This window comes from Oncorhynchus keta, chromosome 32 (genome assembly GCF_023373465.1).
Source record: "Oncorhynchus keta strain PuntledgeMale-10-30-2019 chromosome 32, Oket_V2, whole genome shotgun sequence".
In the NCBI taxonomy this organism is placed as follows: Eukaryota; Metazoa; Chordata; class Actinopteri; order Salmoniformes; family Salmonidae; genus Oncorhynchus; species Oncorhynchus keta.
In genome coordinates this window covers 4,692,113-4,709,060 of record NC_068452.1, presented here as the reverse complement: position 1 = coordinate 4,709,060, position 16,948 = coordinate 4,692,113, and the positions used below count along the sequence as shown (strand labels likewise).

The window sequence follows — 16,948 nt, the reverse complement described above, 5'->3', positions numbered from 1 at the left end:
TAGATTGGACCTGACATTTTTTAAAATAAACAAATACATTTTAAAATACATTTCAAAAATTTTTTTTACAACATCTTGGCCAGTTATGCTGTACTCACACAGAATGTATTCTTTGTCCACTCAAAGTGATTTATTTGAACATGAGGATTGTGCTGCCATCCTGTTAGAAGGTAACAGATTATTTTATTACAATGGTTAAATTGGATTTTCATTGTGTTCAATGGTGTTATTTGCCCCCTAGTGGCGCTTTCTGGTACTTAGAAAGTCAACGCAAACGGGAAGTTCAGAATTTGTTTTGCACGCATAGAAGCAGCTACAAACAACGCTACGGTGCAGGTCTTTCAATGTAGTTATTTCTTGTCACGCTTCAGCCTTGGAAAAATATTTGTCTGTAAGTTCGATTCAAGCATTTAGCTAATGATGATAATCTTGTTATTGATAGAGTTTCTTACATATCAATGTTGGTTGCATTTACTCACAAATTGCAATGCCTTTTGTGTATGTCGTTAGCTGTATTACTTTGCTCATGCGTCATGCAAACGAATTGTAAAATATACAATACTGTAGTTTTGTTACTGTTTCTAGTGTAATATGCTTTGTTATTCTACATAGATGGTTATACATTATTAGAGTAATGAAAGGAGCAATTACCATATGGTTAACAATTAGCTATATGGTTTGGCATCATGCCAGATGCATGGTACCTTAGCGCGTGCTTTGTGTTTATGCAACTTCAAATGTTTAATGTACATCTACAGTATGTCGGTGTGAATTGAACACTAAAGTATATTCTTTTCTGTATTTTGCAGTTTCACAACATAAACGTTTCAATATATTCATTCAAGAAAAGTCACGCCTTGGGAGTTTTATTGAAGACTTAGTTGTTAGCTATCTGTCTAGTTTTGCATGGGAACGCAACTCAAGGGCAGAATAAGGATGATTGTCCCTTGCAAAGCATCAACTCAACTGAGGCAAAAGTAGCGCTCTGAACATTTTCTTGAGTTCGTTTACGTGATAGGCTTCTATATCTCGTCTTACATTATGACGTCAACTACAAAAGCACAGAGCGACCACTCCGGGAAATTAATGCATTGTTTCTGATCACATACGATATCTGAAAAATGTTTACAATGTAACCCAATTAAATTATGTTCAGTGAGGTTTTATCGTATTATATGGATAAATGTTGCCCTCTGTTGGCCATAACTGATATATTATAGTCAAATAAATCAAATCATTGATGGGTTTGGTGAGGGAAGACAGATGTAGTAAACTGATATGATCAGGGCATGCACACATATTGCCCATGAAATAATACAAGTTTTCAGCCAAATGTATATTTGTCCGAGACAGTCATTGTTACTCCTTTGCCCAAATTGCCCAATATAGCTTCATGTCACATATCTATCATAATTTATACAAACTGGATGAATGCAGGCTGTTGGTTTGTAAATGTTGTAAATAAATATGTATATAGTATGCATATGTAACAGTTGTTAAAGTACTATGTGAATTTCACCAGGTTCATATATTAATATATCGTGTTGATTTGTTATTATGCATGCCTGCATCCTGGCTGAAGTGGAGTGTGTTCTTACGTTTTGCCCTGCGTGCTCAAATCATTTTGATGTACTGAGAGAGGTAGTCACGCTTTTTATGTCTTCAGAAAAGTTTGATTATTTTCAGTACAAAGTCATACACAGTGTTTTGTTCATGAATAATGATGTGTATTTAGAGGTTACTCATAAGTGGATGGTATTGTTAAGATGCACTTGTAATTTTTAGGATGATATCAACATTCTGAATTCAACATGTGGTTAATAGCTAGCTAAGGTATTAGCAGGCTATTTATTGTATGTGTGAACGATGGCTAGCTCCTCGAATGATCCCAGTCCCTCCTATTGTGTATCTGCTGTAGAAAGAGGCCACGATTCGCAGAACATATGTGCTCTACAAATGTTTTATTTCCTTTTGGATGCAGATGCAGAGAGTGAGTTCTGCTTGATTAAAACTACCTGGTCTCCAAAGTCCACGTCTATAGTCTCAATCAACCACACACAACGCAGTTACAGCGGGGCAGTATAGCACCGGTTACACATATTCTTATTATTGTTTCATTCACTTATCTTTTTGACCTGCACTGTTGGAGTTCAGATCTTAAGAATTTCACTGTACCCTACAATTACATCTCCGACCGACTAATAATCTAATCGACTGAAATCTAATCTAAATTCAGATTTTATCTGGATGAGGAAACCTAGTCATACGCAGCTATAATTTACAGAAATCATAAATGTTTACATTATTGCTGAATAAGGCTATCAGTGTACTTTTTTCATACCAGTGTTGTCAAACAAGAAATTATGCCTACAATTTAGTTTAAATTGGCGAAATCCCGATCGGCATTTGATGCAGATATTGAAAATCAAGATCAGCATTAAATTAGACGGTTCGTTTTCAGGCCGGTTTGGTGAGATTGCCTTTAAAATTGACCAATAGTGGCCACGAATACACGAGCACAGTGCTTCTCGACTGCCCCTGTGAACCTAGCTAGCAGTGATACTCGAAGCCGATTTTAATTGCATAAAAAATGTGCAGTATTGAGTTATTTTCAATATCTGCATCAATTGTAAATAAGAAACATATTTTTCTTTCCATAATGCTCACAAATAGCAGCCATGTTCGAGTATATTTTTGTTAAAATCTTGCAACCGTGCAATCTGGCTAGCTAACTAACCCATTTAGCATTGCGTCAAGCTAATGCTAGTACTAGCACGGTCGTGTCAGTTAGCAGTTAACTGCTGCTAGCAGTGTGTCGCAGGTTGGTTCCGAGAATTACATTTTAGGTCAAGTTAGGCCCTAGAAATGTCTTGCTCGTTATTAATTTGAGCCACGTTATTTCTGAATATTCACCTTGCATTTGGAACCTATTTCCCTTTATAGCACGTTGCTGTCACACAGTTTGAATGAGGAGGCGGCTGCCATTGTTTGTGCGGAGAGTGAGGCATGATTCCTTGTTCAACTTGATTGAATCGGGCAACTGGCTAACTACTGTAAACTGAGTTGCAGGGTAGTCGCTGGTCCAATCCTTGTTTTTAGCTAGGTAAATTGTAATGATTATGTGCCAAATGTATTCGCTTCCCATTTTGCGTACTGTCCAGCTTTAGCGGTGTGCGTGCGGTCTGCTACTAGCATTATTAGCAGCTAGCTATGTAGGAATACACATTAGACGAATGTTTCCCAAACTCGGCCCAAGGGACCCCAGGGGGTTTTGGTTTTTGCCGTAGCACGACACAGCTGATTCAAATAAGCATCAAGCTTTGATTGAGTCAGCTGTGTAATGTTGGGGGGGAAACGTGCACCCCTTGGAGTCCCAAGGACCGAATATGAAAAACCCTGTACTAGACGGTGATGTTTCACTAGGATTCAATTCAGAAAGTGAAATGACAAGAATTGGAATCCTCATGTAATATAACTAAGGTTAGATGGTGAGGAATTGTACATAGATTATTGAATTGGCATTTCAATTAACCTTCTGAATTTACTGTATTGTTGATACAGCGCCTACCCCCAAACTCTTCTCCAGTCTTCAACTAATGCAAGTACCCCTTCTCTAGAATGGCAGAGAACGACGTTGACAACAAGCTGTTGGACTATGATGAGGAGCCTCAGGTTGCCACATCTCCTGGCAAGAAGGAGGTAAAGGGCTCTTAGTTTCCATCCACAGCTCCGCCTTCCGAGACTTCCTGCTCAAACGAGAGCTGCTCCGGGCCATTGTCGACTGTGGCTTTGAACATCCCTCTGAAGGTGAGCCTCACAGGCACTTCCCACCTTCAACCAAGGACTGTTTTTGACTTTGTCCATTCTGTCTGTGTCAAATGGCACCCTATTCCTGACATAGTGTACTACTATTGAGCTGGGCCCATAGGGCTTTGTTCAAAACTTGAGCTGTGTGTGACTGGGCCCTGGTCAAAAGTAATCCACAATATATAGGGTGTCATTTGGGACTCCGGCTAAGTGTTATACATGTATGCCCCTTCAAGCATCACATCATACTTAAACTGGTCATCTCTGTATTACTGTCGCAAGACCCACTGGTTGATGCTTATTTATAAAACCCTCTTAGGCCTCACTCCCCCTCCTCTACCTGAGATATCTACTGCAGCCCTCATACTCCACATACAACACCTGTTCTGCCAGTAACATTCTGTTAAAGGTCCCCAAAGCGCAAACATCCCTGGGTCGCTCCTCTCTTCAGTTTTCTGCCCCTAATGACTGTACAGTTTTATCTCAATCTCTTCATTCAAAGACTCAATCGTGGACACTCTTACAAAGCAGCCACAACTGTCAGTGTGATGTGTTGTCTACCCTTCTTGCCCTTTGTGCTTTTGTCTGTGCCCAATGTTTGTACAATGTTTTGTGCTGCTACCATGCTGTGTTGTCATGTGTTGATGCCTTGCTATGTTTCTTGAGTCTTTCTTTATGTAGTGATGTGTGTTTTGTCCTATATATATTTTTTAATGTTAAATCCCAGGCCCCAATCCCCGCAGGAGGCCTCTTGGTAGGCCGTCATTGTAAATAAGAATTTGTTCTTAACTAACTTCCCTAGTTACGTTTCTGTCTTTCAGTCCACCATGAGTGCATCCCACAGGCCATCCTGGGCATGGACATCCTGTGCCAGGCCAAGTATGGTATGGTCAAGACTGCTGTGTTTGTACTGGCCACCCTGCAACAGATTGAGCCTGTGGATGGGCAGGTGAATGGTTGAATAATGACATTGTGGAATCAGCAACTGATTTGCTGGTACATCCTCCCTCCTTTACTAAAAATAGCTTTGTAGTTTAGGAATAGGCTTAATCTGTATCTGGGGATACTTGCATAAGAAAGTGTCTAATCGGCAACTTTATTTAAGCTTTATTTGGACTCGGCAAGTCAGTTAAGAACACATTTTTATTTTACAATGATGGCCTTCCCCGGCCAAACCCTAATGACGCTGGGCCAATTGCAGTCTGAATTTGTTCTCCTTTTAATCTCACTGTTTGCACTGCTGTTCTGTCCTATTGGATAATCTTGTGTGCTTTTTGTTTCTCTGCTGTCCAGAGAGCTCTGTATTAAACATCCTCCCCTACCTCTCTCTCTCTCTCTGTCTACCAGGTGTCTGTGCTGGTGATGTGCCACACATGAGAGCTGGCCTTCCTGATCAGCAAAGAGTATGAGCGCTTCTCCAGGTACATGCCTACCGTCAAGGCAGCCGTGGTCTTCAGGGGCCTGTCCATCAAGAAGGACGAGGACGCGCTGAAGAAGAACTGCCCCCACTTTGTGGTGGGAACGCCTGGCCCTCATCCGCAACAAGACCCTCAACCTGAAGAACGTGAAGCACTTTGTCCTGGACGAGTGTGACAAGATGCAAATTCAGACCACAGTAGGACAGGGGGGCTGATGCCAGTTGTGAGTGACGGGAGCAAGGAGTAAGTTGAAACGTCACAGAGGAACGGTCAATTGAAAACGTGTTCCAATGTACCTACTAGCATACCACTTAGAATGCACTTCTAATACACTGTCCTAATAAGTAGTAGTGGATCTTGGAACAGAATGTGATAGATGGTGTGACTTAAGTAAGGATTTAGCCAAAACGTAGGAAAGTATTTACATTTTATGTAGTCCTCAGATTTCAGGCTGAGTGGGTTGACTTTTTTTTTGTGACGGCCATATTATTTTCCTATCGTCTCTCCCTCAGACATGAGGTGTGATGTTCAGGACATCTTCAGGCTCACACCCCACGAGAAGCAGTGCATGATGTTCAGCGCCACCCTAAGCAAAGAGATCCGTCCTGTCTGCCGCAAGTTCATGCAGGATGTACGTTGAAGGGTTTCTTATAACCCGTGGTTATCTACATGTTCTGAAATTTAAAGTTGCAGTTTTACACACACACACACACACACACACACACACACACACACACAGATGAACCCATCTCCCTAAATTGCACTTTGAATAGGCAATCGGCAGTATAATCATTAATGAAGCATCTTCCTCGCCCCTGTTTTGGAGGGATAGGTCTGGAGAAATTTAACCACTCTGAAATTTGTAGAGCTATATGCAAGGACTGACCGTCACTATATATTTTATTTTTGGGTTTACTTTGTTTACAAGCATTGGAATGAAACAAGCTTGTATTTTGGGTTCTGGTGGGGTATGAAAGTTGGAACTAAGCTCATGGGCATTTGTTATTCTTTTCATTTTAAATGTCTAAAAATTGATGTAGAAACTACTGATTGCCCCCTTTATTTGTTTTTAAAAGGATTTTGGATATGGCTTAATATTCATGTAATAAGTTCCAATCTCTAAGCTTTGCCTGCTCGTGACTGTCTGTCTCACAAGTGGCCAGAGTTGACCCTCTCTTAACCTGGGTCTGGGGCTCTGGACATTTTCGGGAGGAACAGTCCTGGCATTAAAGCTGTGAATATTGAAAAATAAAGTTCCATCCAGCTCTAGTACTAGTAATTGATGTTCACAATCACATTTGTAGTTCTTCATTCACCAACACAGAATGTGGTTTACTCCTGTTTTTCACTTAATGTGGCTAGGTTTATAAAACTGTCCCAAAGAGTGACACTTTCCCCATGTTCTATTCATTAGGGCACACTAGCAAAATATTTATCACTGGAAGTCCTGGTAGTCCCTTCCTGTGTTCTGTTTGGTGCTTAATGAATATCTCCTGTAGCCCATGGAGGTGTTTGTGGACCATGAGACCAAGCTGACGCTGCACGGCCTGCAGCAGTACTACTGCAAGCTGAAGGATAGCGAGAAGAACCGCAAGCTCTTCGACCTGCTCGACGCGCTCGAGTTCAACCAGGTACGGACAGAGGTCTTTTCAGAGAATTGAATGCTAAAAAGTAACTTAGTTTTAATCTGAGTGAGTTGAATGTATTTTGTCCATTGATTTGAAAGTCACGTTTTTAAATACAATTTTACTCATTCAAGTGAACTAAGTCTATGCACCGACAAAGTTTCTGCCTGTGAGTTTTATGCCCTGTGTTTTTCGTCTTCAGAGTGTATATTTATTTGACCAGGGTAAAGCCAGGGTGCCATATCAGATGCAGCATGGGTTTTGTGCCTCATGTTTGTCTTCGGTGTCTCGCTGCCATTTTCTCCCCTGTCTGAAGGTGGCATGGCCCAGGAGGAGAGGTGGGTTCTGATGGAGAGGACAACATCACTGGCTAAACCCTACAGTCTATGCAATTGTTAAAATCTGAGCAGTTTTGATTGGTATAAGCAATATTAGGATCATCATCTCAGATATCATCTCAGATATTAATAACTGCATAGGGTTTAGGGGTAGATTTGGGATTGGGTCTTGGCTTTCATTGGGAATTACTGATTTGGACAGAAGAATGTCCTCGACTTTTCTGTCATCTTATCCGTAAACCGATAAGTGGTTGAGGAGTGTCAATTCGTTAGTAGACAAACGGTGTCCTTGTCTCCTGCTGAGGAAGCATAAGTGTCCTTTGCTGAAGTTGAGATCTACCCCTCCCCTTTCAATCAGCTGTTTACTCTGAGAAGCATACACATATTTAAAACGATAAGTAGCATATCGTTTTTATCCATACAATGTCTAGCTAAATGTCTTTTACTACTTTACACATTTTAATTTGGGATTCCACCCCTGTAAATGTCATTTGCATTATGTGTGAATGGAGTCTAATTTCATACAAGCACATTTCCTCTCCTCAGTTACTGTTGACTTTTTTTCAAAAGGAGAGGAATGAGGAGTTGCACAATCAAACTGAGAATCTCATTTACTTGCACATTTTCTATAACAGTCATGTAGCAGAAGCTGTTATCCAGATCGACTTAACAAGAACTTTGTCTCAGACAACATGTTTGTGGGTCACAGTTTCAGTGTACCCACAGGAGTGAAGCAGGATGTATGATGCCTGTTCTACTTATTCTAAATCTATGGGTGCCCCCATTCCTCCCCCAGGCTTTCCCGGTACCAGCAGTTCAAGGACTTCCAAAGGCGGATCCTGGTGGCCACCAACCTGTTTGGCCGAGGGATGGACATTGAGCGCGTCAACATCGTCTTCAACTACGACATGCCCGAGGATTCCGACACCTACCTGCACAGAGTGGCCCGTGCAGGCAGGTTCGGGACGAAATTCATTATTTCAGTCCATGGCCCTGTACAGCGGATGTTATCTAGAATCGAGATGAATCTAATGAATTAGTTGCTTTGATGGTAAGCTTGAATGAGGAACAGACACATTTGGGCTAATTAGCTAATATCATGTCATCCGGTGAAGCTCCCTCAGACTACCCAAGTTCCCTAAACGCAACCACATTTAGAAGAAGAATAGCTTCCTGAATTCCTAGTGTAGCAATAAGCGCCCTCCTGATAATCACGTTTCCATGAATACCAAGGGGAACATGGCTTTAAAATACACACTTCCACCATCCTCTCTCCAAAGGAATTGCAAAGCAATGCGATGTGACTAATAATTTATTCTGCAATGGTAGTGAGTGTATTGTCGGAGGGGATTCAATAAGCTAAAAGGATCACCAGATCTGACCCAAATGGATTGATCAGGTCTGTGATTCAATAAGATACAGATTAAAAGGATCACCAGCACTACTGCGTTAACCTCAAATGGATTACAAACAGATTTAACACTGTACACCAACATAACCCCGGATGCCCTTGCATTTGCCTAGGCATTAACAGAAAATACACACATAAACGATACACGGTATGTCCATGGGATTGGTTTAAGCCTCACTTTCCCAAAGTAGATGAACCAACCAGATCCCCTTTTCTGGGGAACTGATCGAAACTGGGACCAGTATAGTTAGTGTGTCGCCAAAAAGAAACCATCTGACCTATTACTATTACACCTGTGCCACTTTGGTACAATAGCCTCAGTACATTGTGTCACCAGTTGATTGTGTGTTCATTCAGCTCTATATTAACACCACATGAAACCTCCCTCTGGGGTTACAGAACAGGTCTGGATAGTTTGCCACACACACTGGAATGGGCCAATAGAGAGGTGACGTTAATTATACTCCCAGAGAGAGTGAACTGAGGTGAATCATTCCTGTACATTACCAGACACCAGTGATCTTAGAAAACAAGTGCAACCAAGACAACCGCTCTGGTGAAATGGTTGCCCGGGCTTGTTTATCATAATAAAGGGCTAGGCCCTGTTCACCTGACTAGGTGGAGAAATAGATGTGGGGGGCGTGGCCAACAGCGCCTTCTCCGACCAACATTTATAGAGGCCCTCCCATGGCAGCAGAAACAAAATGTTTCTGTTTTTAAAACAATTTTGTCTGCTATTCGCAATTCTAGACATTTTGCTATGGGCAAAAGAAAGGATTTTCCAGTTGAATTAAGCTAGTTTCCTGCAATTCTACACATTTTGCCATGGCTTGTGTTGTGTTCTTATGCTACACTTCATGACCAAAAGCTTGTCAAACATCTCATTACAAATCATGGGCATTATTATAGTTTGTCCCCCTTTTGGTGCTATAACAGCCTCCACTCTTCTGGGAAGGCTTTCCACTAGATGTTGGAACATTGCTGCAGGGACTTTCTACTTGCTTCCATTCAGCCACAAAAGCATTAGTGAAGTCGGGCAATGATGCTGGGCGATTAAGCCTGGCTCTCAGTCGGTGTTCCAATTAATTCCAAAGCTGATCGATGGGGTTAAGGTCAGGGCTCTGTGCAGGCCAGTCAAGTTCTTCCACACAAACCTCGGCAAACTATTTCTGTTTGGAACTCCCTTTGTGCACGGAGGCATTGTCATGCTAAAACAGGAAAGGGCATCGTATAGAATGTCATTGTATGCTGTAGCGTTAAGGTTTCCCTTCACTGGAACTAAAGGGCCTATCCCGAACCATGAAAAACAGCCCCGGGCAATTTGTTATTCCTCCTCCAAACATTAGTTGGCACTATGTATTGTGGCAGATAGCGTACTCCTGGCATCCGCCAAACCCAGATTTGTCCATCGGACTGCCAGCTGGTGAAGCGTGATTCATCACTCCAGAGCTTTACGCCACTCCAGCCAATGCTTGGCATTGCGCATGGTGATCTTAGGCTTGTGTGCGGCTGCCCGGCCATGGAAACCCGTTTCATGAAGCTCCCGACAAACAGAACTCGGTAGTGAGTGTTGCAACTGAGGCTGAGCCGTTGTTGCTCCTAGACGTTTCCAATTCACATTAACAGCACTTACAGTTGACCGGGGCAGCACTAGCAGGGCAGATATTTGACAAACTTGTTGGAAAGGTGGCATCCTATGATGATGCCACGTTGAAAGTCACTGAGCTCATCAGTAAAGGCCATTCTACTGCCAATGTTTGTCTACAGAGATTGCATGACTGTGTGCTCAATTTTTATACATCTGTCAGCAAAGGATGTTGCTGAACTGTCCGACTCCACTAATTTGAATTGGTATCCACATACTTTTGTATATATAGTGTATCTGAGTGTCTCAAACATTATAACAAAATCAATTGGGGGCCCCATGCCAAGACATTTGGGGAATTTTAGAGGAAACATTGCAATGTTGTTTTTGAAATATTATCACCCCTCTAGTATATGATGTCTCTGAAACAATACAGTTATACTGATCTGTAGCATCCTGTATCTGGGCAAATAATGGTTTGCTTTGTGAGTAACTTTAACCAGTTGCCATTCCATTTCCGCTTTATTCCGTGCTGTAATGTAAAGTGCTTCCAAAATAATATGAACAACAGACTAGAAGGGAGCTTGTAGTAGCTGCAGTAGGGCAGGATACTGGAGTTTTAGACTTGATATGTCAGGTCATGGAGTTGCTCCCAGTATCTCAGCGTCAACAGGATAATGGAGTGGAACCTTCAGCACAGGGCAGGGTCTCTGCTGATCGCTACAACCAACCACAGTGAGAGAGTCGGTGTGACGAACAGATAGACAGAACCTCCGAGATGCACACAGACAGACAGACAGACACAGACATCAGGACAGGTTTATGATATCCCTCCCTCCTACTACAGTCCTTATTGTGGCATTCAGCAGTTTTGTACAGCAGAAGCACGCCACAGCCAAGCCGGTGTAAAACACAAAGACTTAATCTGACAACATCACAAAGGCATATTAGTTTACCATTCATTCACAGTTCACCTTAGCATGGATTGCCATAACAACAGCAAGTAGCAGGGATAATGAGAAAGAAGTGAGGTTTACACAGCTGTGTGTAAATGCCAACTGTCACTTTTACTGAGCTGTAATGTTCAAATGTCCCATCCGTGTGTGTTAATCTCGTATAGTGTTTAATTTCAAAACAAGGTCATGAGGATGTGTGAAGATCAGGTCATTGTTTTCTAGAGAGTTAGTGTTTCACACTCTGTATGGTGAGTGCATTTCCTAGATAAGGTTAAAAGAAATGACTTGATTTCTCACTCAACACACCCTGTGCTGGTGAAATCTACCCAGCGCTTTCACTTGGTGGTGCATGTCTCTAGTCTGTTCTAGTCTAGCGTTTATAATATTAACAATTATTAGCCTGAAATGCAAGGTAATTTATTCCTTGAAAAGTAGTCCCCAAAAAGACTGAATGCAGATGCTTGGGGCAGAATACTTCACTTTTTTATAGTCAGCCATAATACCTCTTCCATAATAAAATGTTTGAGATCTTTCGCTCTCATCTTCTGGAGTAAAGCCAATCCAAGGGACACCCATTTCTGACTACAATATTCTAACGGCTGTAGCATGCCTTCACTAGCAAAAAGAATACATCTGAAGGACAAATAACCTGCGTTGTATAGGCTACAAAGAACTGGCTGAGGATGTAATTACGTAGGCTTTTGCCTGTTTCGGTTTGTGTGATGGCACTTAGCACGGATTTCAGGCCAATATGCTAATGCCTATGGCTGCTACCTGTACAACAGGCTCTCGTGCTGCAGATGATGCTCCAGTATCTGTCACCAATTCAAATGTCAGTTCAATCCTATGTCTTGCAGTGCAATGTGACAGAAGAAGGCTATTCAAAACATTGCAACGATTGTATAACGATATATGCAATGGAGGCCGCGCAAGCGAAGAGGCTACATACAGTGTGTCCTCTTATTTCTGTGCGTAAAACTAGGCTACAGAAAATAACGGTTTGTAGCCTATTTTGGCTATTTTCTTTTCGGTTGCCTTCCCTTTCCATTTGAGGGGCTTATTCGCTTTCAGGAAATATGAAAATGAAGACCACTGTATGAGTTCGACAAGAGAGAAATGAAGCAGTATCAGCACAGCACCGCTCGCCGAGTAACCTCTGAAGATTAAGGCTTCCTCAATGTAAATCATAAACAGAATGGCGTGCTTCAGCGCTTCTACACGATTTGCCGTGAGGTGGTGCACACACCAATCAGATTACAACACAGGCATGATTGGCATGTCTAAAGCCAATGAATTGGCTTAATCAAGGTACCCTTTGTGGTGACATCGCAATGATCCACTCATGGGGAGGCGGGGCTTGCATACAGTGGCGGGCTTACTCTATCAATCATCAATCAATCAAATGCATTTATATAGCTCTTCCTACATCAGCTGATATCTCAAAGTGCTGTACAGAAACCCAGCCTAAAACCTCAAACAGCAAGTAATGCAGGTGTTGAAGCACGTTGGCTAGGAAAAACTCCCTAGGAAGAAACCTAGAGAGGAACCAGGCTATGAGGGGTGGCCAGACCTCTTCTGGCTGTGCCGGGTAGAGATTATAACAGAACATGGCCAAGATGTTCAAATGTTCATAAATGATAATAGGTCTGGGACAGGTAGCGCGTCCGGGGGAACAGGTCAGGATTCCATAGCCACAGACAGAACAGTTGAAACTGGAGCAGCAGCACGGCCATGTGGACTGGGAACAACAAGGAGTGATCATGCCAGGTAGTCCTGAGGCATGGTCCTAGGGCTCAGGTCCTTTGAGAGAGAGAAAGAAAGAGAGAATTAGAGGGAGCATACTTAAATTCACACAGGACACCGGATAAGACAGGAGAAGTACTCCAGATATAACAAACTGACCCTAGCCCCCCGACACATAAACTACTGCAGCATAAATACCTGTGGCCCCATCCGATGATACCCCGGACAGGGCCAAACAGGAAGGATATAACCCCACCCACTTTGCCAAAGCACAGCCCCCACACCACTAGAGGGATATCTTCAACCACCAACTTACCATCCTGAGACAAGGCCGAGTATAGCCCACAAAGATCTCCGCCACGGCACAACCCAAGGGGGGGCGCCAACCCAGACAGGAAGATCACATCAGTGACTCAACCCACTCAAGTGACGCACCCCTCCTAGGGACGGCACTCTATAGTGCTTTAGAGATTTATTCCCTCTAAAAAGAAATATAAAATGAGGGAATTATTCAAATGTAACTCTTATTATGTCAATTGCAATTAGGTTAGGGCATTATTATAGCCTATACTGGCTATAATGACTGGCACAGTGAACATACTCATAACAATGATACGGTAGTAGACAGTAGACCGCAAATTGACCTTAATTTGCATGCAGGTGGGTCTGTAAAACAAAAACTCAAGAAGAAGAAGATCAAAATAGCTGCAAGTTGTGTTTATTGAATTAAATGGGGTATAATAAAATGAGTTGTGAGTAGGGGGGGTTGTCTCCCTCCCTCTTCTGTTGGCTTTGAGAGTTTATTTAGAAAGTGGGTTTGGGGAGGTGGCAGCAGGGTTTTCCCAAACTCGTCTTCTGCACAGTTACGTTTGCATTTTTTTTCTTGCAGGGGAAGCAAAATAGTTTTGCCAGGGCGGCTGTGATCCGCGGGAGGAGAGCCTGTTTTTTCTTAGGCTCATCTGCAGCCACAGTACCTGAACAGGTGACAGAGAACAAGGCATGAAATCAGGGTCGTGTTCATTAGGGTACACAGTAGCAAAATATTTTGAAACAGAAAACAAAAACAAGCATTTGTTATTGGCAAGTTCAAGAAAGTTTGTCCCTGTTTTAGTCCGCTGTCTTCCATTTAGTGGCTAATGAATAAGACCCTGATAACTTTATCATAGTTTCCCGTCCTTACATTACAATACTGTGCTGAAAAACAGATGCACAGACTGACAGAAATGAGGACTTACTATCATTGCCAAGAGGAGACACCTTGTTCTTCTTCTGGTTCTTGTTATTTCCTCGCTTCTTCTTTCCTGACTTCCTCACTTCTTTCTGCATAGCTTCTTCCTTCTCTTTCTTCTTAGTAGAGAGAGAAACAGATATGAGTCGATGCCTCACAATCAAACAGCCCAAATAACTAAACGATCTACTGGTTCTTGGCCGTCTCACCTGTGTGGAGGTGATGTCCTCGAGGTCTGTGGAGAGGGCGCTGCTGATGGGCTTGGTGCTTTCAGAAAGGTAGCTAATTACCTGGGACTTCTCAGAGATGGCTGAGCTCACACTGGTCTTTTCCAAACCAGTGCTGTCATCAGCCATCTCCTCTAGGTTCTCGTCTAGGGTTTCCCTCCAAGCCAGGAGCTCCTCGGTGAGGGTGACGTCACTCCTTGAGGAGGTTGAGGAGTGTGACCTCCCACTACCACGGCTCCTCCTGGCTCCAAAATGGCCTTCGAAACTCCAGTCCTCTATGACTTGTGTGATGGTGTCCGCCATGCACCTGATGGCTCCCTCGCTACCAGAGCGTGCGGCACGCAGTTGAGCCCGGTTGGAGTCCGAACGCAGGGACAATCTTTTAGCCGCAGTTTTCACGATGGCCTTCACCGCATCCTCACCACTGAATTGGATGCTCTCCTCCAGGCCAAAGACGACAGAGATGTCAGCATACTTCAGGGCATGCTGGACCTCCACAAAGAGATCCTTCATCAGCCTGAAGGGGTCATTGGCCCTCCTTGTCTGGGGGGACTCTGAGGCCTCCAGTCGACACATGATGCCGTGGAGAATAAACTTCAGAGTCTGGGGGCTCATGACGGTGGCCCAGGGAGTGCTGCAAAGGAGGATGTGCTCCTTGCCTGGTAGGAGGGAGGGAATCTTCTCCAGGGGGTCCTGCCTGTTCTTGGTGGGCATCAGGGAGCTGTCACTCATCTCAGAGACCTCAGTCCCCCCCACCTCTTTTTCCAGAGTCTGGGCAGGAGCTGCCCATGCTGCCTGGGTTGAAGTGGAGGGTTTAGGGTATGAGACAGTCATGACACTTACAACCACCTCCTCTTCGTCCTTGGGTGAAGAGGAACACGGAGAGTCAGGGAACCTATCCCTGGCACCGGAATCCAATCCTAAGAAAACACACTCATATTCTGAACTGGTTCAAAGCCACATCCATGTATAACACTATGCAGTATCTAGTACATTTACTATAATGGTAATACACTGGTTATTACACAAGTTATTACATGGTTATTACTGGTCATATGGGCAAAACAGGGTATAAGTGTACCTTTCTGGATGATGAGCCTGGCCTTGTAATCGTCGTTGCAGGAACTGTTCAGGATGTCTCCCACCCTGGTGGTCAGGACCTGGCAGACGGCCCCTAGTCAAATCAAAATGTATTTAATACAGGGGTGTCAAACTCATTCCATGGAGGGCTAAGTGTCTGCGGGTTTTAGTTTTTTCCTTTCAATTAAGCCCTAGACAACCAGGTTAGAGGAGTTTCTTACTAATTAGTGACCTTAATTCATCAATCAAAGGTGGAGTGAAACCCTGTAGAAACCCGGCCTTCTATAGAATGAGTTTGACATTTGATTTAAAGTAATTCTTCACACATAACATGTCTCCAAACACTGTATAGAACAATAAGAAAATAAGAGGAGAGAAATGAAAATACCATTACTGACAATAAGAGAAAAGAAGAAGGGGAATGTGCGGGTGCAAAAGACTGTAAAAACAACATAATAACTAACCTAGTGCCTCCTTGTTGTCATCGGAGAGGGAGCTGGAGGACTGGACGGTAACTTTAGTGCCCTTCTTGATAGCTGGCAGGACACCTACAGAAAGAGGATCGTAGACATTAATGGATCCTTCCACCATATATCGTTTTAGAATTGTATCAAAAAATCCAGGTATTTTGGAAGTGGAGATGAATACTCACTGTAACTGGTTGTTTGAGTTAGAAGAGTTTGAGGCAGTGCCAACATACCAACTACTTTGTGGCTTAGTTTTTTCACCCCTGACTTAGCTTCCCTAGACCTTCTAGCCTTGATAACCTCTGTGGCCTTCTTTTCTGCCTTTGCTATATTTGCCTCTCGGCTGGGCCTGGGGCCTTGCGGGGGCTTCGGCACAAGGTTCTGAGACAAATAACAACAGTGGGGAAATCATATCACCATAGAAACCACGTTTTTCACCATAGGCATGATGGTACTGAGTGACATGTCACATAAGGGTTAACCTTAGAATTAGAATCAGAATTAAAATCTGAATTCCAATACTATTAGTTCTAACTAGTAGTTGGTCCATGTGTCTTGATGGCGTTATTATCGCGTTGTAAACTGGTTTTCAACCCGTCGTATTACTAGATTGCAACCAACTGGCCTCCGTGACAACCAGACGTTTTGCAACAAAACTAAAAGATGTTTCTTACCTTTCGTGGGCTATCCTGGAGGCAGTCTACCAGGGCTGGCAGGCTTAGTCCATCATGGCCAGCGGAATGGACATCTGCCTTTCGAGGGCTATCCTGGAGGCAGTCTACCACCAGGGCTGGCGGAAGCATCTGCTTAGCTATCCCATCATGGCAGGGTCCATCATGGCCAGCCGAATGGACATCTGCCTTTCGAGGGCTATCCTGGAGGCAGTCTACCAGGGCTGGCAGGCTAAGTCCATCATGGCCAGCGGAATGGGCATCTGCCTTTCGAGGGCTATCCTGGAGGCAGTCGACCAGGGCTGGCAGGCTTAGTCCATCATGGCCAGCCGAATGGACATCTGCCTTTCGAGGGCTATCCTGGAGGCAGTCGACCAGGGCTGGCAGGCTTA

The 16,948-nt window shown here is 43.4% G+C and overlaps 1 protein-coding gene and 1 pseudogene across 13 annotated transcripts in view; one reads left to right on the top strand and one right to left on the bottom strand.

Moving 5' to 3' along the window:
• The first annotated feature begins 3,617 nt into the window (after window positions 1-3,617).
• LOC127914377 (ATP-dependent RNA helicase DDX39A-like) lies at window positions 3,618-8,239 on the top strand (annotated as a pseudogene).
• A 4,878-nt stretch (window positions 8,240-13,117) lies between these two features.
• The window catches only part of LOC127914439 (serine-rich adhesin for platelets-like), an 83,598-nt gene continuing 79,767 nt past the window's right edge, over window positions 13,118-16,948 (bottom strand). For 6 of the 13 annotated variants that reach the window (XM_052490406.1, XM_052490411.1, XM_052490409.1 and 3 more), the window contains 6 exons: window positions 16,560-16,637; window positions 16,071-16,266; window positions 15,883-15,966; window positions 15,420-15,512; window positions 14,119-15,258; window positions 13,118-13,857 (listed from right to left, as the gene is read on the bottom strand). In XM_052490406.1, the coding sequence (XP_052346366.1) occupies window positions 13,688-13,857; window positions 14,119-15,258; window positions 15,420-15,512; window positions 15,883-15,966; window positions 16,071-16,266; window positions 16,560-16,637 (1,761 nt within the window). In that variant the 3' untranslated portion in view covers window positions 13,118-13,687. The remainder of the gene's footprint in view (window positions 13,858-14,118; window positions 15,259-15,419; window positions 15,513-15,882; window positions 15,967-16,070; window positions 16,267-16,559; window positions 16,638-16,948) is intronic. The other 7 variants (XM_052490416.1, XM_052490410.1, XM_052490417.1 and 4 more) reach the window with 4 other exon arrangements.